Source organism: Dipodomys spectabilis, unplaced genomic scaffold (genome assembly GCF_019054845.1).
Source record: "Dipodomys spectabilis isolate Male_0828 unplaced genomic scaffold, ASM1905484v1 ptg000783l, whole genome shotgun sequence".
In the NCBI taxonomy this organism is placed as follows: domain Eukaryota; kingdom Metazoa; phylum Chordata; class Mammalia; order Rodentia; family Heteromyidae; genus Dipodomys; species Dipodomys spectabilis.
This window is the reverse complement of record NW_024871460.1, coordinates 6,140,887-6,166,555: the sequence shown is the minus strand read 5'-3', so window position 1 is coordinate 6,166,555 and position 25,669 is coordinate 6,140,887. Positions and strand designations below refer to the sequence as shown.

The 25,669-nt window shown below is 38.7% G+C and overlaps 1 protein-coding gene across 8 annotated transcripts in view; it reads right to left on the bottom strand.

The window, feature by feature from the left end:
• The window catches only part of Enpp2 (ectonucleotide pyrophosphatase/phosphodiesterase 2), a 104,074-nt gene that overhangs the window by 36,908 nt on the left and 41,497 nt on the right, over positions 1-25,669 (bottom strand). For all 8 annotated transcript variants that reach the window (XM_042672939.1, XM_042672937.1, XM_042672941.1 and 5 more), the window contains exons 5-11: positions 25,168-25,228; positions 22,586-22,683; positions 22,324-22,403; positions 20,640-20,759; positions 12,870-12,925; positions 7,419-7,484; positions 6,725-6,797 (exon numbers count right to left, since the gene is read on the bottom strand). In XM_042672939.1, the coding sequence (XP_042528873.1) occupies positions 6,725-6,797; positions 7,419-7,484; positions 12,870-12,925; positions 20,640-20,759; positions 22,324-22,403; positions 22,586-22,683; positions 25,168-25,228 (554 nt within the window). The remainder of the gene's footprint in view (positions 1-6,724; positions 6,798-7,418; positions 7,485-12,869; positions 12,926-20,639; positions 20,760-22,323; positions 22,404-22,585; positions 22,684-25,167; positions 25,229-25,669) is intronic.

Here is a 25,669-nt window from a genome sequence, read left to right as displayed (position 1 = left end):
TCTAAGGGCAATAGATTATGAATGGAAGGAACCAGCTACTAGTCCTCAAATTATCTTTCCATCTGATTTTGAGTGAGATAAGAATCTTAAAAAAATGAACTACTGGGTTTGTTCTAGAAGGCTTCTTATTTAAGTCTAATGAAATGCAAAACTGACTTTTCTGAAAAACAACTTTCAAAGCTTAAGAAATAAAAATCCAGCTCTCATCTTTCTTCAAATAGAAGCCTCTAACACAAGTGTCCCATATACACACCCCCTTCTCAACCTCCTCTCTAACTGTGCAGGGGAAAGATTTGAACAAACCTCATTATGGAACAAACACTTGATAGCACTTGAAATGAGTTCTACAGCTGTGCTAACAACCACAGAAATCCCTCCAACATAGCTAATACCAGAAAAGATATGAATATCATTTTTACTCAGATGTATACTATTAGCTGCCATTAACATCACCTCAGATTATTCATTCCATCAGAGAAATCAGGTGGCAACTTCTTTTTTCTTTAGATAGATTTTAAATTCTATCCCAAGGAGCAAATCACAACTTAAAAAACATCAGAATGAGACAGTGTCATTAGAAGGAAGTAACAGATGTGGAACTAAGTTGTATTTATTTTCGGAGAAAACCATGCTTTCCTACAATATCCTGGTCTAGACAAAGAAGTCAAAATGAATAACACATGTCAACTCTCGGTACTGACTTTTCCATTACTCAGCAAGACAACCAGGTAAAACTGAGACCCTGCTCCTCAGGGATGAGTTCAGACATTCATAAGGCACCACCTCACAAGCATTTGAAGGTCTCAAGAAGAGTAACAACCAAAGGCGCCTTGGAAAGTACTGGAAAGAGTAAACATGACCCATGCCACTAGAAGAAAACATATACAACTCTATCTGCTAATTATTTTCCGGATCTTATCTATTTATTCTCTTGTCATACTCCAAGACCCATTCTAATCTGTGAAAGTATAGACCTCTAACCTAAGTCAACTTTGTATTGAGTTCTAATCTACATTGCTTTAAGGGTGGCCACACTACCTGTGGGTTATTCTCAAAACCAACACCAATAAAACCATCATGACTGATTCTGTGTGAAATTATGAGTAAAACCAGTAGGCCTTTTAAGAGTCACTCCAACCTAAATGTCAATACTAGTGTGGGTCAACAAACCCTAAAGAAATTAAACACCTCCTTCTTTCTATTGTGCCAGAAGTTCAGGATTTTTGCGCATCATATAAAACCTCTTTAGTACCAGATGTTCCTGGAGTCCAGGCCAAGGACAATGCACATGAATTTTTTCTACCACTTATCTAGCCAAAAGTACTTATCAGACCAAAGTGCGGAAAGGAAATCTTCAACTCCAACCTGCCCACCGTAAAGCTTTGGAACAATAGATAAAACTTACTTTGTCCTGACGAGTTTCCGCTGTATAATGATCCATCCTATGTAATTTTCTTCTTCTTTTCTTTGGAGGAGCAACTGGTCTTTCCTGTCTCCTCTTAGGGGCAACTTTCCTCTTAGGTCTCTTAGCCGGAGTAAGAGGTGAACCATAACTACTCTCCTGTACTGGCGGATAGAGATGTCTGGACTCAGAAGTCGTCTGTCCCTCTAGGTCATGTGATAAAGCTCATACTTTCCCATCTAGGGTCAGCAGAGCCTTTGAAAAGCTAAGGTTCTTTCAGCAAGAATGAGAGGATACTCAAGGATCTCTGTAGCGAGAAACCTTCTAAGTGAGTCCTGTCCTGTGAGCTTCTTGCAGCTAAGAAACCCGCTGTGGTTACACTGAGGTGACATTACAGAAGTTCTGTATTCTGTAATTCCTGCTTTTCTGGCTAGTCCTAGGTTATGAAAAGCACTCCATGTATTGACTACTAGCTGACAACTAAACTGAATACTAGACCCTTGATCATCAGCAGATGAGAATGCAGTTGTATGAGTGGTTCTACTGCAGAAACTGAAGGAGAGCTCTTTGTTCACATTATCAAATATATCAGAGCACTGCCACCTTTGTGGACAAGGATTATGGTGGGGGGGAGGACGTAAAACCAAGGATGGAATAAAATAAATAATATGCATCCTTCCTTGGTCCGTGCACAAATTAGGTCTTTCAGCAGGAGACTGCTCTTCTTGCTGACAAGAGAACCTTCCAGTATAGAGGAACTCTAATGTATGTTGTGGAAAGTCATCAGGATCTCTTCGTTATGGTACATAAATCACCAAAGGCCCTACGTGTCCCCTTGCTATCTGACACCCTTCTATTTGGTAGAATGAGGGTGCCGTAAGTTTTGTTTGAAAAATCCAGAGGGTAAAATCTGATGTAAAAACTGAGTTTGTCCCCAAATGCTGGAGACAAAAATGAATAAATAACACCGCCCCTGATTTGTTGATGGTGCAAAGGTGAATTCAAGCAGCAAGCCTTGCTGTCTGTCTAGCTGCTTCCTCTCTTGGTACGGCTGTTCCAAGAGCCATTGGGATGCAGGCAGGGGCAGGAGGGGAACCATGTTAGTGCATCCACGACGGATGCCATGCGGAATTTCTGCCATGCGGTTGCACTGTTTCCAGGGCAAGCAACTGCCAAGGACTGCTCTGTTTCTGTCTCAACCTCTTTCTCCGGCCAAGCCATCAGAAGACCCAGCCCCATAGACTTTGGTTTGGTTTGGTTTGAATGCTTCTAGTTTTAGGCAAAACTTCATGAGCAAGAAAAGCAAAAAAAAAAAAAAAAAAAGAGGAATTTTCCCATTTCATGGTCACCAAGTACATTCTGCTAGTGCTCAGATCTGCCCATCAAACACTAGGCCACTTGCAAGAAACTTCAACATTCCAAATGCTCCCTGGGCGAGCCTTTCGGATTACAGCAGGTTAGAGGCACAGAAGTAACAGGGTTTAGGCAAACTGGGTTTTCATCCAGTAGATTATAAATGCATGTATTTTCACTGACAAGCCATACTGTAGCCTGATTTTAGAGGTTTAAGCCTGAGGTTATTAAGAGGATGGGAGACCAAGTGGCGAAATTTCCCTGCTTTTCAGAAGGGTTCTTTGCCATCTAAAGATAGGGGCTAGCCAGCCAAAGCTCTGCCTCTGGACCCAGAAGAACAGCCGAACAAGAGGTCACAGAGAAAGCATAGAAGGTCAAAGAGAAGATTGTGCCAATGATAAAAAGCAAGCATATTTTTGAACATTCACCATTACACTATGAAACCAGGAGCTATATACCAGTTCTTGAAGCCCCATATTTGGTCATCTCACTTAAAAACTTTTGAGACTCATCCTGAAAAGAAAGTACTCAAAGATTAAGCAAATCAAGCATAAACTTCAAATGAATTCATCTTACTATAACATGCTAGACACATTTCAGTGGAATTTCAGATATAAGTTATCTTTCATGACATGTCAAAGACAACATGTTGCTAGTTTTTAGACTTATCCTTGACCTCGTATGTATAATCTTTATGCACAATAAAATGTACAGAGTTAAGGATCATGGAGATTCTTCATTTTTTCTTCAATTTCCATCCTCTTCTGGCCATTTCATGAAAATGAGTGAATATTTTAAATTAGTAACACAACAATTTAATTTAGTTAATAAAGAGAAAGTACATGATGATGTAGGCTATCTATGTATGTAAGTCACTTAGTCTGTGATAGAAGACAGGTTTTGCTGGCTTGCTTTAGTTTTGTAGTATAAAAGTATAAATTATTTTAGCTGGGCACTGGCGGCTCAACTTATAATCCTAGTTACTCAGGAGGCTGAGATCTGAGGATCATGGTTCAAAGCCAGCCCAGGCAGGAAAGTCCATGAAATGCTTATCTCCAATTAGCTATCAAAAATGTTGGAAGTGGAGCTTTGGATCAAGTGATAGAGTGCTAGCTTTGAGCAAAAGAAGCTCAGTAACAGTGCCCAGGCCCCAGGATGGCCACACACATATATTTTAAAAAGAAAAAGTAAACTATTTCATTTGGTTTGATTTTAGGGTAAAAAAGTTCTCTAGATCAGGATGAGAACTAGTTGAAATCTGAAGCTATCCCTTCCTTTACAAGAAGAAAATGAATTCAGAGTATTTACATGCTAGTTATATGACAAAATTCCTGTTGCAAGAAGTATTAGTACTAAAAAGAACATAAAAGACCGGGTGCTGTTGGCTCACGCCTGTAATCCTAGCTACTCAGGAGACTGAGATCTGAGGCTCCCAGTTTGAAGCCAGCCCAGGCTTCCAGTCTCTGTGAGACTCTTTTCTCCAATTATCTCAAAAACCAGAAGTGGCATTGTGGCTCAAGTGGCAGAGTGTTAGCCTTGAGCACAAAGAGGCTCAGAGACAGTCTCTAAGCCCTGAGAGTTCAAGCCCAACAGCCAACAACAGTAACAAAAAAGAACATAACATAAAACCTGGAAAATTCAACCTTTAATTCAAAAGTACTTTTAGTAAGTGAGCATCCCAGAACATAGAAACTGGTATAACAACTCATTAAAGCACTCCGTATTGTACTTCATTTATTCATTGTATAGTATTTATTTAAAACATGGTTTCTTAATTATAACATATATATAGACTTTCAATAGCTAATCTAGAGATGCTCTTGATTAAAAAAAACGGATATTATGAAGCCCTATAACTTAAGGTATAAGGCAAATTATACCTCATCTGTGTTGTTAAAAGCCAACTTTGGTCATAAAGAAAACAAAATGCTGTATGTGATTTGAGCAAGTTCTTCATGGACCACTTCGCTTATTCTCTGGGCTGAAGGAGGGTTAAATGTTTTTATTGGAAGGATTGTAATCTGGGGATCAGAAGTTCTGAGCAGCTAGCGCAGCCCCACAGTTTTTCAAGTGTCAGTCTTTAGTTTTGTTGTTGTTTTGTTATCATTATCTTTATGTAGTGGTGCTAAGGGGTTTCAAGTCAACGTGTCAGTTTATGCGTACAATGCATTTGAATCAGCACCCAGCCTTTAGTTTAAAAAAAATAGCTAAAGCCAATACCAATTTCTTTTCTCTCTCCCCTCAGGATCTCTTAAGAGCTATTATTCTAGCAAAGTTGAACTTTTACAAAGAGCACATGGAACTGCTTTAGGTGTTCTGTGGGGATCTTTTTTTTTTTTTTATATTTTAATAAAATGTGGTTCCTTTTGTTCACTTTAAAAGATTAATCTCAAAGAAAGTCATCCTAAAGATAAAACAGCCATTCTTGCTTTGGTTTTCTTCCTGGCAAAATAAGATTTGTGTTTCTTGTGTGCAGATGTTTATCTTGTTTTATCATTGGTGTTTCATAATCATGCAACCCTGGTTAAACATCAAAGGGAGAGGAAAAGAGCCTTGGATTTATAGGACCTCAGTGATTTAAGACAAACTAAGAATGGTTTCACATATCTATTGGTTTGGGGTACTTAAAAAATCATCAACCACCGAATTAAATGTTAAAGCATTCAGAAATCCTTATGAATCCATCGCATCTATTGTCTTTGTTTAGACATGCTAAAATTTAGCCAAAAATAGTTATACCTAGATACGTTTATCAACGTGTGTAACTCATCCTTCTGCTAAAGGAGAGTTCAGGCAACATTGTTATCATAGGTTATTGGAGAATTAGAGACAGCATCCATCAGGAAAGAGATTTTTTTTAATAATTTCTCAGCTGAAATCACGATCTTATTTTATTAATATAGACCCCATTATTCCTGTCATGGAAGAAAAGTGAAAAAACTTTTTAAAATTAGAAGTTAAGACTGGTAGGCTTCATCATATTTTAAAAGGCTCTATGTTGAAATGCTGGGAAGATTTCCATCCAAGATGAAAGACAAACATAATGAAATACAGCCATTACTTCCCCATCTTCTGAGTATGAAGTTATACTGGCTCCTACCTTACAAACAGATTGTCTTCTACTATGATGCTGAGCATATAATAAAAAGAAATATGTCATACAGCCCTGCAAAGAGGATTCATCCAAGTATATGTTTCTCTCGATCACAGATTTATTTTTACTTTTAGAAGTGACAGATAAGGCAAGTGCTGGTGGCTCACGCCTGTAATCCTAGCTACTCAGGAGACAGATCTAAGGATTGAGATTAGAAGTCAGTCTGGGAAGGAAAGTCAGTGAGATTTTTATCTCCAATTAATAAGCATCAAGGGGAAGTAGAGATGTGGTTCGAGTAGTAGAGCACTAGAATGCCAAGTGAGAGAACAAGGCCCCAGCACTGCACAGAAAATGAATGAATGCATGTGATGGATAGACTCATGGCTCTTGAATGTGATGATGCTTCCAGAGGCTAAGTGACTAAATCAAAATTTACCAAAGAGACGACTACTGCTTAACTAATCTATCTCTCCAAACTGCATCATCCTTTTAAGGGGGCTGATACTGAGTTTATACTCTGGTACTGAAGGTTTCATCTGGAGATTGCTTTTAGCTGATGGCCAATGCCACCCTCTCTGAATCCTTCACCTCAGGACAGAGGGCAGCAAGACTGCCATGCTCCCCTTACTCCTCTGAATTGATCCCAAATTTAGACTATGTTTTGCTTATCAAAGCAAACTGAGATGGAGTTCCTGTAAGAGAAACAAGTACCTTTACCATTTTTACATATATTTTTAGTTTTATAATTATTAGACTGTGTGTAAACCTCATAGATACAAACATTCTCAAAGACTTTGTACAGATCCTGAAATAAGATCAGATCAGTTAGTCCCCCGGTACACAGGTTCTCCTCAGACAGATGATAAATCACTAACCTCAGGGCCAAAGGGACCATATTTGTGTCCAGAGAAATCCGGTTGCTCAGAATAGAAAGCATAGACTGAAGGCCTATGGAGAAATTGGCAGGTTCAGAATCTCACCAGACCACATATAACAAAAAAATATCAAATATCCCTACACATTAAAAAAAAAATCCCTCAAGTTTAGTTAATCTCCCATCTGTTGGTATTACCATGGAAAGTTTCTCTTTTTCCATGCCCATTCCTTCTGTCTACTACCTCTACTCTTCCTGTACCCCTTCCTGGAATCAAAAGTCACAAAAGGAAATTTAAAAATGTATTCAGACTTTTGATTTTTCAAGGCAACAGAGCCTAGGGATAGTTTGTCTGGGCCATAAAATCTGCAGCCTGAAAGAACTATCTTTATTCAGGTGAAAAGTGAGTTGTAATGCTCTCCAATCCTTGAAATGCTGATCGTTCATTTATTAAAGCCAGAAAGTCTCTTCAGCTCTTCTGCAGTGGCCAGAATTACCAGTTGTAGTAATCCATGCAATTAAATGGTTCACAATAACCAAAGCCTTCTTAGGGAAACAATGCTTAAGACTAATAACCACAAAACTTTTCATAACACCAAACCTTGGCTGTGCTTCTATTTTACAGTCCATTTAACTTTTCACCCAACTCTAACCTATGGTGGAAATATACTGAAGAAAGAAGAGAGAACAAATACCTCTCATTGTCTGGCAGCGTCAGCCACTGCAGGATGGTTAATATTCTCCGCTCGTGAGGGATGGAACTGTAGGGTCACAACAAGCAAAGCATGTTATTAGGTTGCATTTCCACAAACTCAGGCTTGACGAGTGTTTGCTTTTTGCTCCCTGGCCAAATGCTCTTTATTTACCACCATCTGTTTTCATTTCATTGTAGTAAAAAACCTCCTTTGGAATTAGTGTTTAAACTTCTATTTGCATTTGCAATATAGGAGATTGCTCAACTCCTTCCAGAGAAAACTAGACTGGAAATTCTGATTCATGGTCAAAATAAGGAACCTGTGCTTGTTGATCAGAGACGCCACTATAAGCAGAAGGGATCCTGACTTCAGAATGGCTGTGGTTTTGTGGGTCTGCCAATGGCTGTGTAGAAGACACAACAGAACATCCATCCTCAATCTGCCTCTTGTCATGTCTGTTAACCTCTAAACCTTGACCTCCTTCAGCTTCATCAGTAAAATAAAGAGAACAGTAAAAGTACACCACCTGGCTCGGTGGCCAAGACAAAAGAAAATTAGTCAAATAAGGGGCGTGCACACTGACTAGTACTTAAAAAAATACCTCATTTTATTAAAAGTCATAAAGATCATATTATTCTGCCTCCAAATACCCATGACTTTAAAAAAAATTATCTAACCTTAATCTTTAAGTTCCTCCTCTATAAAATAATGAGTTAAAGAAGGCATTCTTGAAATTCTCTTCTAGCTCTATAAAAATCTATCAAGAATGGGCACATGTAATTATGAGACTGAAAAAAAGAGTATAATCTTCCTCTACAATGACTTTTGTGTTCAATTCTCATTCCTCGGTTGGAATATAATTACCCTAAGCCTGGCACAGGCATTAAGAGCTCTTCGCTACCAAAACAGTACTGCATGCTGGGTTGATTGACATTAGGATACTCCAGGGCAAGCAATATTATACTGGTGGGAAATTTTATGTTTTTTGTTTTCTATTAGCATACATTAATTGTACATAGAGGCTTCATAACAATAGTTAAAACATGTATATCTTGTACATGGATCAAATGTATTCCAGAAAAATGAATGAATGAATAAATGTGATGGATAGGTTTGTCCTCTTGAATGTGATGATGCTTTCACAGTACAAATGACTAAGTCAAAATTTATCTAAGAAAAAAACTTTCCAGGGCTGGGAATGTGGCTTAGTGGTCAAGTGCTTGCCTAGCAGCCATGAAGCCCTGGGTTCGATTCCTCAGTTCCCCAGAAGCAGAAAAAGCCAGAAGAGGCATTGTGGCTCAAGTGGTAGAAAGTAAGCCTTGAGCAAAAGAAGCTGAGGGATAGTGCCCAGACTCTGAGTTCAAGCCCCAGGACTGGCAAAAAATTAAAATTTAAAAAAAATCTTGGCCAGGTGCCGGTGGCTCACACCTGTAATCCTAGCTACTCAGGAGGCTGAGATCTTAGGATCTCGGTTCAAAGCCAGCCCGGTCAGGAAACTCCCTGATATCTCCAATAAACCATTAGAAAACCGGAAGTGGCAATGTGGCTCAAGTAGTAGAGCGCTTGCCTTGAGCTGAAGAGCTGAGGGATAGCGCCCAGGCCCAGAGTTCAAGCCCCACGACTGATTAAAAAAAAGAAAAATCTTCCCAGGACTGAACTATTCTATACTAAACCAAACTGGTGAATATTGCTTAACTAATATAGCCTCCAAACAGTATAATCTTCTTAACGTTTCTTACTCTTCCTTCCTCTTTTTAAAAAAGTTTTTGGTGGGTTTCATTATGCTATTTTGTTCACTCTTTCTTAAAAAAAACAAAAACCACAAGATGCTTTTCTGCTCTCCCACACAAGATCAGACATTACAGACAAGTTTAGAATGAATTCAAACACAAGCTTGATGATGGTAAAGAAGGATCATTGGGGGACACTGGGTGAGCTCTTTATAGCTTTACTCTCGCTAGACATAAGAGAGCTAGAAGACCGCTAAGTCCTCTGAGCTGTGGTATACAGCTAGAGCTTGCAGAAGCTCCGTCTCCACCCAACTCCTCACGCCAGCTCTATCTCTTTCTCCTTGCAGATTTCTCATTGTATCCTTCCCACCTAGAGCTGTAATATAAGACCACAGAGTCATGTTCACCATGAAGTGAGTACTGATGAAGACTTATTCCACTGTTACTGAATAAACATGACCCTGTTTATTATATCCTATTATTGCATTAGGAATAGGCCTACCAAAGCCAGATTAATTGCTTCTGGAATTTAATTCTCCAGCCTTAGAAATTCCTTTCTATCTGAATACAATAATTAGAATTGCATATCTTGAATTCTTTCCTAACTTATAAAAACCCAACAATGCTGTAGCCTTTTCATTTTAACCTTATATCTCTATCTACTTGAAAGCTGCTGATAGGTTTTGTTAAGCCTCAAGTATGGATTCTGATGAACCCACTCCTAATGCTAATGGAAAAATACAAGCTAATAAAATTGTCTCTAGGTCAGAATGCCCTTCCTTTAACACCCTTGATGAACAGAATACTTAATAGAGAATTAAAGACACCAGCTCAGAGGCAAGATGCTTGAGTATCAATTCTGGGTCCTGCAGATGGTGTTGATAGTGAGACTTTGACAAGTCTCCCATTTTGTGCCTCTGCAAAATAATAATAATGGCACCTACTCATAAGGCTGTTGCAAAAATTAAAGAGAGATTATACGTGTAAAGTGCTTACTATGGTACCTTGTACATAAAAGGAGTTTAGAAAAATGTTCGCTTTTACCATCATGTGCAAGATTTATAGTCCGACAAAGATGATCCATTTATGCAGGTGTTTGCATTCCAAGTATGTTTGTAAACACAAATAAAAGATTTGAGATACTTTCACCAAAAGGACTCTGATGTGGAAATATCTCTCCTCTTCTTGTGAACGATAAGAAGGTGGTGGGCAGGGGTGGAGTGTGTGTGTGTGTGTGTGTGTGTGTGTGTGTGTGTGTGTAATAAGATGCAAAGGAGGTCTGAGTGTCCCCTAGGTATGAACCTTTAAACACTTTTAAACTACTCAGGGTCTTAGTTTTCTAATCTTTGAAATGAGGAGTTGGAAAAGGTAGTCAATAAGATTCCTAGGAATCCTACGTACCTTCATGAAATAATCTCACAGATTAAAATGACATGCACATTAGACATAAATGCTTCAGATACTATTTAGAGACAACACAAATAAATTTGACCCAAGGAAGGCAGGGTGCAGGCTAAAAAAAAATAAAAAATCAGTCCACATCACTATGTCTACCACCTGACTGATGTGAAACTTATCAAGATGTCCTCAGAAAAAGGGGGAAAAGAAGAACTAGGTAAAGTATTTAGTGACAACAGGGAACAAATTACCTTAGGATATATAGACATTCTTTAGTCAATGTTGAAAGAAATGTAAATTTAAAAAAAATACCATGATTTGGCTGTTCTCTGTTAACCAAGTGCCCTAATGAGCATATTAAATAATAAATTATAAATAATTTAAAAATAAATACCCATAATAAACAAATAATAACTTACTCTGTTTTACAATACTCTTTGATGAAGGTACTGCAATGAGGTCATTGGTTTGTTGAGTGATTAAATCACTTTTCCAAGGTCAGTACTCTCATGAGCAGCAGACCCAGACTAGATTGAATCTAAACACTCATAGCTGAGCATCACAGCCTTTGAATGTGAACTGAGGGTAATTCACGTAAAGAAAGTTATAGCGCATCCACTGAAAATGACTGGAATAAAGTACTGTCATTTAAAAACAAGAATATAATTCTTGCTTGCCATCTAAAACCACACTAAAAATGGTGGTCTGCAAAATATAAGACTAAAGTTTGGATCTAGTTTTAAATTTCAATTTTTTTCCAGAATTTACTCTGTAGATTTCCTAGGCATGGATGTTCTTAGCCTACTGGAAGTATGATTACACATTTTTTTAAAGTTATAAAAAGTTCCAAGAGGGGACAGAGGAAAGAAATTAAATGAATACAAGTCACTTCCAGAATATAGAGATAATAGTCTGAGAAGCAAAGCAAAACTCCTGACATCTTTGGAGCACACAAAGCCAGCTTCTTATAAGGGGATTCAAATGGGTGGAGAAAATTGTCATTTGAAACCAGAACACTGGGGCCTTTTCAAGGAAGCCTTGCAGCAGTTTCAGGGGGTAGGGTGAGGACTAAGTATTAATTATGCTGTTGGCTCCTCTCCATTCTGCCAGAAAAAAAAAATGAGTTGTGAGGGCCGAAAAAAATCCCTTCTATATAAGCATTGGTGACCCTCAAGGGTTAAAAGGCAATGTGTAAGATTAAATTAGTAATCAGCACACTGCCTACATTAAGCAGTGTCATTTCTAACATATCCTTGCTTATTTCTCAACTCAAAAACCTCTTTTTAAAAAAATACTGTTAAAGGCATACTCTGTCTTAGCTTCAAATCATCCAACCAATTTCAACTTAGCCCTTCAAATCTGAAAAAAGCTACCTTTGTTTCTAAATTTGGAGAATATAGATGGTTCCATTCTGGATTAATCTGAACCTGTGATTGCTCTAAGCACACTGCCATTAGAGAATAATCAGATGTTTGTTAAAGTATAAAAGATGAACAGGGAAACAGCTTTAGGTAGTTAAAAAAGAAAAGGATGGAAAGAACATCTTGGTGGGAATAAAAATCTCCATGAAAGGTAAAACATATTCCTTTCTTTACTAAGGAGCCTTAAAAAGAATCAATGTGTTAACCATTTTATTGACAATTATATTAACAATTTTATTAAGCCTTATAAACTTTGACTACAAAGCTCCTATCACTTCTACAAAGGTAAAAATTCAAATTGTGACTACTAATCCCCTATCACTCCTATAGAGGTAAGAAATGGTCCCTTGCTATTATGGAAGTCGTGGTTGTTTGGTGGGAACATGGGGGGGGGGGGACAAACGGAAGCCTCCCCACCCAGGTCTCCTGTCTGGAACTTCCAACCTCTAGACCACTCCATCCGCTCCCCAGATACCTGAAACCACACTTGATTTTTAAATCTGTGAACCAAAATAAAGATGGCATGTTGTAATGTGTTGATAGAAAATGATCATCCAAGCTACAACATTAAAATATCTTAAAGAAATATACATTCCCAAGATAGCAAGTTAACAAAAATCCCATAAAGAGGAAGGGTGAGAGTGAAGGATGATAGAAGAAAAGAAAACCTTCATTTAACGAGCAAAATAAAAAGGAGAGAGACAGAGAGACAGAGAAAAGACAAAGAGAGACAGAGAGAAATGAGAGGATGGACAGAGAAATGGCCTCAGAAAAATACCCAGAAAGTTATTAAGAATCAGCAAACACTCTAAAGTTTGATATTTTTACATACTGAAGTGATGTTTCATACATTGAATCAAAACTGTAATTTTATAAACATTGACAAAACAAAAATGACTTACACAGACCAAAAGAATGTTCCAGCTCTCACCCCTTGCTTGGTGGCTGTAATCCATAGCTAATAAGGAAAATATAAGAAGCTTATAATGTGTTCTGAGTTTTGGTTAAAGAAGCGGGGGAAGGTTTTAAACTATATTAGATCTGATATTTTATACCCTACTCACACCGCACCATAAATTTCACATTATTTGCAACCATTTTTTTTCTCACATCTGGAAGTCAGAATCACTATTTCCATGAATGTTATTCAATACATTCTCTGTTAAAGCTCTCAAAATCTCTGCTATGGTTCTAGTGACATTTTGTTTTAAAACTTATATTTCATCTCGAAGTCTCTTCTGTACCTGAATTTTCTGATAACTGCTTTGAACATTTCACTCATGTGGCAGGGTTTTGCTCATCAAAGGATTCAGAAAGAGACCATATGTTTCCTCTCTTGCTAAAGCCTCACAGAGGAGAGACCCAATTTGCACCCAGATGTCAGAATCTTAGAACCTAGCTTTTCTTGTTTGCCTAAAACTAGATGTATAGGAAGAAGAGAAGAAAAGGCACATTTTTAATCTGGATCTTTTAGGTAGCTTTTTTTCTTTTTCTTTTTTTTTTTTTTTTTTGTAAACAAGATTTTAGGAGAAAGTTTCTAGGGGAAGTTAGGTGAACTCACTTTTCATGAGGGCTTTTTAAAATATTATTTATAGTTTCTGCATCAGTGAGAGACACAAGATGTGGGAGTTCAGAATCCAGCCTCTGCTACCAGTCAGGCTGGATTTAAACCTGGCTTCTGTCACAACCAAAAGGGGTTCTATCAAGTTTCTTTTCCTAATTAGCATAAATTAACTATACAAAGGCTCTTCATTGTAGTGTTTCCACATGCATGTAATGTACTTTGATCAAATTCACCCCCTCTGTAATCTTTCCTAATCCCTCCTCCAACCTCCCCCTACTTTTTTAAACAAATATTTATGCTTAACTCTCTGGGGTTCAATTTCCTTTAAAATATGAATAAATATGTTCTAGTCCATAAGATTCATCTACAGATTAATGAATGACTGTTTAGAGTGTAAAAAACTTTAAAGTGTTGTGGCATTTGGTAAATATAAATTTCAGTCAATTTCAGTCTTTATTGTTAAACAACAATGGAAATAAGTGGAATCTAGTTATCCTGGGAACATTAAAAACAACCTAGGAGGTTGGGCATTAGTGGCTCATGCCTATAATCCTAACTAATCAGGAGGCTGAGTTTTGAGGATGGAGGTTTGAAGCCAGCCTGGGTAGGAAAGTCCATGAAACTCTTAGCTCCAATTAACCATCAAAAAAAAAAAAAGCCTGAGTAGCTCAAGTAGCAAAAAATGTCAGGCATTCAGACAGAGTAAGACCAAGGGAAGATAGTCTTAGACGAGGATCACAAAGATGCAATAGCTATTTGCATCTGATCATATAAAATAATATTTATCAAAATGAACTCCAGGAAATGGAAACAAGAGGGTTTTTTTTATTTTCTTTGTTGCTGTTTTTGAGAAGGTAAGGAGGGGCACAGAAACGGTGGGACAAAGGGTGAACTAATGCAGCCATGGTGCTCACTAGACACTGTGTTGAAAATGAACTATAGAACTTGTGGGTAGGGTGGGAATGGAAAAAAACTGAGAGAGAACAAGGAAAGGAGTGACATTGTTCAAAAAGAAATGAACTCTTTAACTGACTTATGTAACCCCTCTGTACATCACCTTAAATAACAATTTTTTAAGTTAACATTTAACACACATAAAAAAGCTCAGCACCCAGGCCCTGAGTTCAAACCTCAGTATCTGCACATGAGGATGTGCACTTGCATGTGTGCACACGTGCACACACACACACGCACACACACACACACACACACACACACAAGCTTAGAGTAACAACTGTCAGGCTGAATAGAAGCCTATGAGAATTCTCTTTCACTTAAAGGAAGGAAATACTGTAAAGGCAAATGAGAGAGAACTGTTGTTTGCTACCACACCAAAGCAAAATAATATGGGAATTGTCGCCTGTTTGTTTCTGGTTTCATGGCATCCAGTCTTCAGGAATATTTTATAACTCCAGTGAAAATTTTTCTTTTTGGTGGAAACACATAATTTGGAGAAATGGGGAATCTAGGATCTTGGGAGCCTAGCCATGATTTCAAAGATGTATGCCTGGGTTGCAAATCTCTAAAAAAGATTCCTGACTCCCTTGGGACACCTAGAAATCCCTCCCCTAAATATATCACAGCTTCTGCAGTTGGCAGATGAGACAGGGGTGGAGTTGCACATATCACCTCTCAGATTGTGGGGCTCTGAGCACTGGTGGATTTCATGAACCAAAGAGTGGTGACACCTTCACCTCACATTCATGGCTACTGTTTGATCCAAACCTGTAGTTCTCTGGGATTAAGACATAGAGACAAGGACCTTAGACTGCTCCAAGTGCCTCTCACTGGTTCAATCCAGATCATCCTTCTACTTTATGAACAAAGTCTGACATGCCCTAACCAGTGTTTATTCCTGCATACCCAGGGAGATGAGCTGAAATTATGTGCTGATCATCCTACAGCAAGAAAGAAAGAAAGAAAGAAAGAAAGAAAGAAAGAAAGAAAGAAAGAAGGAAGGAAGGAAGGAAGGAAGGAAGGAAGGAAGGAAGGAAGGAAGGAAGGAAGGAAGGAAGGAAGGAAGGAAGGAAGGAAGGAAGGGAGGAAGGAAGGAAGGGAGGGAGAGAGAGAATGAGAAAGAAAGAGAATGAGAAAGAGAGAGAATGAGAAAGAAAGAGAGGATGAGAAAGAAAGAGGAAGGAAGTAAGGAAGGGAGGGAGAGAGAGAGGAGGGAAGGAAGGGAGAGAGGGAGGGAGGGAAAGAAAGAAAGAAAGAAAGAAAGAAAGAAAGAAAGAAAGAAAGAAAGAAAGAAAGAAAGAAAGAAAGAAAGAAAGAAAGAAAGAAAGAAAGAGAGGGGGAGGGAGGGAAGGAGGAACGAGCGAACGAATGAAGAAAGGGAGGAATGGAGGAAGTGAGGGAGGGAATGAAAGAAAGAAAGAAAAGAAGAAAGGAAGGAAAGAGACAGTTCCCATAGAAGACACTTTCTTGTAATACAGGATCTATTTTTATACTTACTTTAATTTCACCAACTCAGCTTAGTATATTCATATCCAAACAACTTCTTAGAAAAGCTAATGCCTTGCTATTTCCAGGGAAACTATATCAAGCAATAATTCACACATACAACAGAATAAGCTGGGGTTTTGTAAATGAAAAAAAAAAGTACAAATGTATCAATTCATGATGCTACATTTCCCAAAATTGTATTACAAAATGCATGCTGATGTTAACATCTGGCAATAGGAATCCCCGGAAACCGCTTTGAATTCAGGTACCCTCAGGACGGAACCCTGGGGAGAGGAGAGGAACAGGCCAAAGCTGCAAGGCTAAATCCAATCCCTTTCTGCCCAAGGTAACCTAGCTGACCAAGACTGGTCACCAGCTGGCTGTGGCCTGAAGCCTGCCCCTCCGAAGCCCATGTTTATCCTCTGTACTTTCATGGTACTCCTCCTCTCCCAGGCCTCCCAACCAAGAATACTCCTGATTAAACAATCCAATATGTTACTGTGTAATAGCAAAGAGCTTGCAATTTTTATCAGCATGAATCATTTATTCGGATAGAAAACTAATTTCTTCTTTATACCTTTCTGTACTTTCTAAAAATGCATTGGGGAATTAACATCAGAAAATAAGAACTAAAATGTAAATGATAAAGAAAATGTAAAGGTCAAGAAGTGTCTTTCTAATGAGGACTGGAATTACATGACTGCTGTCTCAGTACTTAGAAGCAGGAGGATTAAGAGCTCAAGACAATTCTGGGCTACATACAGTATGTGTTCTGGCCATGCTGGTATAACTAGAAAGACTATCTCAAAAAGGGTGGAAGAAAGCCCGGCACTGGTAGCTTACTCCTGTAACCCTAGCATTCAGGAGGCTGAGATCTGAGGATCACAGTTCAAAGCCAGCCTGGGCAGGAAAGTCTCATGGAAAACTGGAAGTAGCACTGTGGCTCAACGTGGTAGAGCATTAGTCTTGAGCAAAAGAGCTCAGGAACAGCACCCAAGCCCCAAGTTCAAGCCCACAACTGACAAATAAAAGATAGGGGGGGTAGGGGTGGAAGGGGACGGAGGTCCCCCTTTATTGGGGGAAAAAGAGCAAGAAAATTCTCCTTACTTCTTGGTAGAGACATATTCTGACCTTATATTCTAAAAGATTGAGGAGCATGGTCAGAAGAACAAAATACAAACAAATAACCAAGAACACTTGAAATAAACACCAACAAAAACATTAAAAATGTTAAAAGAAGCTATCAAGGTTCAACAGATGCTTCAAGATTTACAATGAAGTTCTTAAGTTCTATCATTGCTTTAGGAATTCTTTGCAGAATATATGTGTAATATATACCTATATATGTGTGTATATGTATATTCTGAAGTATATATTTTTGTGGTATATATTCTGCAATATATATGTATTTATTCTGCAAAGGAATATGTATGTGTGTATAATAATTCCCAAGAGAGAAAAGGAATCACTAAAACATTGCTCAAAAAAAAAAAAAAAAAGAAAGTAAAAACAGCTTTCTAGGACTGTACAAAAGACAGAGAAGAGAGGCAGGACTTGCTGTTTCCTTCTTCATTCAGAGAAATCCGAGTTCTACCCTCTCTGATTTTTGAATGCAAAGATAAATTTCCTCACAGGTTATTTAAAAAGCCAAACAAAGCAAAGGATCTAAGAAAACAGAGTTAGGCTTTTCACCTTTAATCCCCAAAATTCAGTCATTGCTCTGTTGTATCTGGGGACCCAACTTTCAACATGGATGCCCTAAAGATTACATTTCAAAACAGAACAAAGGGGAATAACGTTGTGTCCTCTTGCTATGATTTCAGGAATAAATTAAACTACTTCATTGGAATCCACTGTATGACAAGAAGAGAAGCTTTGAAAAAGAACAAGCAAACCATACTTTTTAAATAGAAATATGATTGTAGTCTCTCTTAGCAGTTCTTTTCCATTTTTTTTTCTTTTGCATTCAAAATCACAGAGCAAGGGTAACTAGAATCCAGAGAGGCCGGAGGCAGCTGAGCATGTGCAGAAGAAGTAAGTCGTCCCTGAGAATCAGAAGACACTGCTGTGGATGTGAGGGCCAGGCAGGGGTGCGGCACACACATCACAGAGGTGGTTATGGCAAGGAGCAGGTGACAACAAAGCTGCTGAAAGATGGCCATCGAACTGCCAAGACTCAGGAGGTGGAATCCTGGGCTAGGGGTGATGTTTCACATCTGTAATCTGAGCTACTGGAGAGGTGGTTTTAGGTCATCAGGACAAAAGCATGAGATTCTATCTGGAAAATACACACACTTGCACACATGCATGCATGTGCACATACATACACACATGCACACACAAACTGGGGTAGAGTTTTTGTGTGGAAAAAAAGGAGAAGGAAGAGGAGAAGGGTGGGGGAGGGGGAGAAATGCTGTTCTCAAGGATGGCCTACCCTAGAGGCTGCACAGGTAAAGTCCACCTGAGAAGAAAGTACAGCAGAGCCGGGGCACACCCAACTGCGCCAGGCTTTGGATTAGGCCTTAAGATCCGACATCATTAAACCACTTCACTGAGTTCTCTATCCAAAATTGCAGGATTATAGCTAAGGGAATTTTCAAAGGAACACATAGAAGGAACTCCTTAAAATACACATGGGATCTGCAGGGTCAGCCACTGAACAGTGAATGATGATCTCTAATAGTGCATCATCCTGAAGGTGAGCAAATTCAAAGCAGATTAAGAGTTTGCTAAAATACCTGTATCTGCATTTTAAAAAGAAGAAATTAAAGTAGGGAAATTATCTATGGAAGACTAATAGTGAGATTCAAATATGCAGGTGAAGTTAAGCATGGTGGCTCATTCCTGTAATCCTAGCACTTGGAAGACAAAGCAGGAGGAGCACAAACTGAAAGTCAGCCTGGGCTACATAGCCAAACCTTGCTTTAAAAAAACAACAAAAACAGTGCATTAAAATCTCAGATGAACACAGTAAACTGTCTCACTCCCGTGTAGGTTTTAAACAAGGATAAGAAGTAGCTTATTCACCATTTAATCTGGTGCCTCATGATATTTGGCCAAATGTATTACATTTAGTCATTCAGTAAAAATAAATTTAATTACCAGTCTAAGATTTTTATAAATATTTTCTTTACTCCAATTATTTTCTCACTAGCGACTTTGTGAATTGTACAAGACTCAGTGGTTTGTATACATGCCTGAGCAAGTTTTATTAATTGTGTTTTATCATATTTCTCAGTTTCTGTCTATATATTTGCTCAATGGGTCAACAAATGTCAATAAAATGGATTTTTTAAGTTATAGTTGCAATGGGCTTTAGAATTTTAACCATGCCCATCCTGATAAAGATGGTGGACAGTCTTGGTCAGCATTAGAAGACTGGTCAAATGTGTCAACTTTGGAGCGTCGGTGAGGAATGAGGCATCAGAGCCGAAATAAGCTTTGGGTAAGTTAGCATTCCCCTCAGCTCTGGTCTTCACAAGTTCATAAATCTGTGGACTCTTCTGCTGTGACTCATGCTAACCCAGAGGAAACCTTACGTCAACACCAAGCAAAAGGTGATCCAATTAGATAGAATTACTATTCACCGCTACGATCTCTGTGCTTCATAGGGCAAGGTGACTTCCATGCTAAAATTATTACAAAAGACCAACTCACAACTGCCTGTTTGAGTTTGAATACCCATCATTTTGTTACCCATTGATTATCTTTTATAGTAAACTTGGTTGAAAAAAAATGCACCCTGTTGATAAATTTCAGTATGATCGGCAGCCTAGGTTGTCATATACTTCTGGAAGTCCAGCCGGAATAAAGCCAACAAAATCAGAATATCTATTGTAAAGAAAGTTTTCTAGGTCTTTCTGTGTTTATGTGTTTATTTGCATGGCATAGAGTCAATTCTCATCCTCTCTACACGTCTCTGGGTGAATGTGTCTGCGGGGAGAGCGCCTTGGGTGATTCTGAACTCGAGTTCTCAAACTCAGTGCTACACCTTCAGCTACCTCAGCTCTTATGTCACTACATTGCTCAAGGCTGACCAAAGTTGCCTAATCTTTCACCCTCCCAGGAAAGCACCTTTTGGTGCTTTTCCCAGCCATTTGATCAGAGAGTGTTAATGCATAGACATCTACTTGTTAGAGTTAACTTGCATAATTTTCACAATGGGATTAATTAAAAGACGTCATGGAGTTACCATGGGTTGCAGTGAGTTCCTCTTTTCCAGCAAATGTCACCATTTCTACTTATTATGATCCAAAATATCAGGAGAGATATAATCATTCATTTTGTTTTTTCTCTGTATCCCCAAATCTGATCAATTAATCATATCTGACTATATAATCCTTCAAAATGTTTCTGAAACTCACAGTGGCATTTCTACCAGTAGCATCCTGGGGAAAGACAGTTATCATCTCCCACACTTACATATGTACATGGGGACAAATTTGTGTGTCAGCATGTGAACTGTATGTCCACACAAGTATATGCATGCAAAACACAATCTAAATGCATTACCTTACCTATGCATATTATCCATATGTACATGTATATACGACATCAAAAGACAAATATTTCCAAGTATGAGTTCATTACATATTTTTCTCAGATAGCAAATTCAGAGATGATACATTTCACAGCACATACACACACAAAATGCAAAACTTACCGGCTGACCCCCCCACCACCTGTGATTAAATTTCTCCCGTCCTCGGAGATGGAAGGTGGCATCGAACACAGGGTCATACATGGAGTTGCCAACAATCCCGTGGGATTCTGGATACAGACCCTTGAGATAAAGCAAATTTCTTGTTAAAACCACAATACCATAACTTGCATGTATCTGTTCTGTTACAAACCTTCCTATCACAGGTTTTATAATAATTTCCAAAAGCAGTTAAGATACATATAGTGTGTTACCATACCTCAGTCCTACGCAAATATAAATATCAGCTACTTATTTATAAGTCACTGGAGAAACGACATAACTCTAATAAAGTAAATAATTGTTTTTTAACTGTTGTAACTTAATAAAATAACAACTCTTCATTAGTTTGACATTTATGTGTGTGTCTCCAAAGATTCTTCCATTTCCAAATATTACTTTGCCTTTTTAAAGTTAAATTCTATTTCTTCCTTCAAACCACAATAAGGGGAAAAAAGGAGGGGGGGGAGAAGGAAAGAGAGGAGGGAAGAAGGAAGGAAAGGAGAGGAAGAATAGGAAGGGAAGGAGAAGAAGAGGAGGAGGAGGAAAAGGAGGAGAAGGAGGAGGAAGAGAAGAAGGAGGAGGAAAAGGAGGAGGAGGAGGAAGAAAAAGAAGAAGAAGAAGAGGAGGAGGATAGGAGGAGGAGGAGAAGGAACAACAAGGAGACTGTGTTTGAAAGAAGAAGGTAAAGTAAAATTTATGGCACCAAAAAATTAATGAAAACACAGAGAACGCAAATATTAGCATTGGCACTACCACGGTGATGGGAAATTTTGGTTAGTGTTCTCTGGCAGTATATGTCTGTCATTACATAGAAAGAACTATTGCACAGGAAGAAGTGACACAGATAAGAAACCTTAACATTGTTGTTTCTTTTTGCTCAAATCTGGATTGCAATCAAGGTTAATTTCTCTTAAAAACATCAAGATATAAACCCAAAAATACTTCCATGGAGTTTACTTCAGCAGGTTACAAAATGAGCAATGAATTAACACCTAATTGAGCAATGTATTAACAGCTAATTTTTTAGGTTGACAACATAAAATGTATTATATATAATGTTAAAGAGTCAGTGTGGGAGCTGGGAAGGTGGCTCAGTGGTAGAGCGCTTGCCTTGCATGCATGAGGCCCTGGGTTCGATTCCCCAGCACCACATAAGCAAAAAGAAAAAAAGCCAGAAGTGGCACTGTGGCTCAAGTGGTAGAGCGCTAGCCTTGAGCTGAAGAGCTGAGGGACAGTGCCCAGGCCCAGAGTTCAAGCCCCACAACCGGACACCCCCCCAAAAAAAGTCAGTGTGTAGAAACATATGTGTATTTGTAAATGCAATGCAAACAAAACATACACACATAGACACACACACAATAGTCCTGAAGTTCATAGAGGAATAGCAGGCCCTCTGGAGTTTGAGAGGTTTAATGTGTGTGTGTGTGTATGTGTGTGTGTGTGTGTGTGTGGTGTATGTGTGTGTGTGTGTGTGTGTGTGTCCAGGCAGAGTTACATCTCATAAAGGCTTCAGTTCTAAGGGAGCAATTAAGTTTAGTCACTCATCAAGTTGCAAAAGGCATTTGCTGTGAACAGTTGACACAGATAAGAAAGGAAGAAGAAAGATTTCTTTGAACATACATCATTTAATATAATAAATACTTACTGTGGCCAAAGTGTACAAGTTAGGGAAGGTTTTTGTAGGGTACACGGGCCTCATGTAAGGAGAATGTGTGCCACAGGACCCTGGAACAAGCATGTCAGATATTAGGGCCAGAGAATCAACAGGAATCAGTTAACATATAAAACCCATGGTAGACATCATCATTCCATTGTTGTGTTTCCAATCATCAAAGACAATGGGAACAGCAGATCCTGATCTCCAAGTCCACTGCCAAGACCTAACTGGTATGGACAGTCACACTTACGAAGCTTCTCGATGTTAGGCATGACCTTGCTGCCTTTCTTCATGTACGACGCTCGGAAGCCATCCACAGAGAAGATGATCAATGGAGGGCGAGCAAACCTTCAACAGCAATGGGTTAAGCCTCAGAACAAGTCTTGGCACAGTTTTTATTGCCATCCCTCTCAATAATAGGGACCCATAACTTCTAAGATGAATCTTTAAGAGAGGATGGTGGCAGGTCAAGCCTGGATTTCCAGACACACAACCTTTGAGGCAACTGAAGTTCAGAGGGAAATGATGGAAGTCACAGGTAGCTACAAGAAAGGATGTGGGGCCTTTACTATCTCTCTGATGTGACCTGTTGCCTTACACATAAGGCTACAATATAATATTGTTAAAAATCTAGTCGTGTCTGCATAAAATATGTAGTCTCATTTGCCATAGAAAACAACTATGCATTCTTTAAAACCCAGCTTAAAATTTCCTTTTCCATAGTGTTTAGTTGCTCATGCTTCTGAGTTCCTTTAAATATTAATTTCTACCTCTTCTATCACTCATAGTTACATCAGTGTACATTTTATTGTAATGATGTTTCTCTTCCTCACAAATTTCAAAAAAACCTGTGTGCCACCTGTTTCTCTATATTGTGGACCCATAGTAGTATTTTAATAAATATTCATTGAAAATATGAATATATAGCTAGGTATTAGTGGCTCATGCCTGTAATCCTAGCTACTCAGGAGGCTGAGATCTGAGATCATGAATCAAAGACAGCCCAGGAAGGAAAGGTCACGAGACTCTTATCTCCAATAAACCACCAGAAAACCAGAAGTGGTGCTGTGGCTCAAAGTGGAAGAGTGCTAACCTTCAACAAAAGAGCTCAGGGACAGTGCCCAGGCCCCGAGTTCAAACCCCACAACTGACAAAAAAATTAAAAGAAAATATTAATTAATGAGCAGGCAATTGCTAACATGTCTACCACTAAATCAAAACACTTATAAACACATTCTTTTGAGCTTAATAAAATAATTTCAAAAATAACACTTTATGAAGATCTCTAAATAATAATAATAGTGATAATAATAATAATAATACATCAACAAAGGATAAAATTCTTCATCTACCCAGGCCAGGATCTGATGAAATGATCCTTTGTGATTGTCTAAAGATGCATGGACCAATCAGACTTGAGAACATTAACACATGGTTCAGATTATTTTTCTAATTGTCTGAGTCCTAATAAGCATGTTTCAGTTTATTTGAAGCCCATGAGAAATAAAGCGTATTTCAAATGAGCTGCATAAAAGCATTTAGGACCATGCTACAGAAGGGTTGACTATAGTGATGACTCTTGTCACTGACCAAGCTTCTTCTCCACGGACCTCTTTTCATTTAGAAATAACTGAGCACGGGCTGGGAAGGTGGCTGAGTGGTAGAGTGCTTGCCTTGCATGCATGAGGCCCTGAGTTCAATTCCTCAGCACCACATAAGCAGAAAAAAGCTGGAAGTGGGGCTGTGGCTCAAGTGGTAGAGCACTAGCCTTGAGCTGAAGAGCTCAGTGATAGCGGCCAGGCCTAGAGTTCAGGCCCCACGACAGAAAGAAAGGAAGAAAGAAAGAAAGGAAGAAAGAAAGAAAGGAAGAAAGAAAGAAAGAAAGAACTGAGCACTGTTTTGTGAGCTATTACTAAGCCTAGATCCTAGGGTCTTACTTGGCTTTTTCCAACAAAGCTGGTACACTTCCACTTGAGCCACACCTCCACTCCTAATTTTTTGCTGGTTAACTGAAAATAAGAGGCTTATGGACTTTTTCTATACTGGTCACTTCAAAGCTCAATCCTCAGATCTCAGCCTCCTGGGTAGCTAGGATTACAGTCCTGGATCACGAGTACCTGGCTAACGTGAACTCATTTCAAAAAAGTCAGAAACTGCTGCTATCCACTCCTCAAACCCAGAGAAGTTCAAATGGCTCACTAAGGTAAAAGAGAGAGAAAATAAATACAACTAAATACTTGCATGTATGTTCCAAGATGTGCTGCCTGGTACAAAGCCTTATTGAAAGACCAACTATGTTATGAAAATAGATTTGCTGCCAAGCATTTTAAAGGTCTGTGAGGCTTCCTAGGAGGCCTGGTATTGGTCACATTTGACCTAAAGGGTGTCACTCAGTTTGCTGTCCCCTCATAAGGCAAGGCCTCAAGAGAATCAAGTTCCTATAGCATCTGGTACTTTACCTTCTTGCGTGACCACTTTTAGAATTTCTATACACTGCTTTTTTGTCCCCTCTCTCCTATCCTGCCTATAAAGATCAAAAAATAGAACTCTAGGTAGAAATACTGGAGAAAAAAATTACCAGCAGAAATATTTCTATCATCAGATGCCTGTTCTAGAATGTTCATCTACGATGGAACCTGGGAGCTACTTAAACCCAAATATGTATGGTGGGGATAGAGGAAGCTCTCTCTCCAGTCACAGCTTAAGGATAGTTTTTGCCAACAAAAGTCTATTTCCAGTTGACATTGTTTAGAACCAATGTACACATCCGTTCTCTGCGATATTTTAACAAGAAATATGGAAGACTTCATAGTACTCCTGGAAACCACTTACCCGGCTGGGCACTCAGGGGCTTTTATTTCTTCACAATCATCATCTACCCAGTGAGACTCTCCTATGAGGAAAAGAGTGAAAACACCAGTTGTGAAGTCTGATCAGGGATGTCACCCAAGGGCTGAAACACAAGCACAGGATCTGTGCCCTGTTTGATATTTGTTTATGAGACATTGGCTAAAAAGACATTCTGAAATAAAGTCCAGTGTCTAGTTTGGCTTTGAAAATACACCCATACATGGTGGGAAAGCTAAGATTTAATAACCTCAAGTGATGTTTATTCAAGCCTTCGGAGTCTAAATGGTTTGTAGATTAAAAAAAAAAAAAAACCCAGTGGCGTCAGTGAACAAAATTTCATGTTTGTATCCCTCCAGAAATAAACTGTTTGGCCATTAGTTGGAACATTCTTTTCCCTGCCACTGAAGATCTCAAAGCCATAGAAAGCATGACACAACTTCCCTTCAGAAAAGGAGAAAGGCTTACGATATGCAGAGTTGACCAG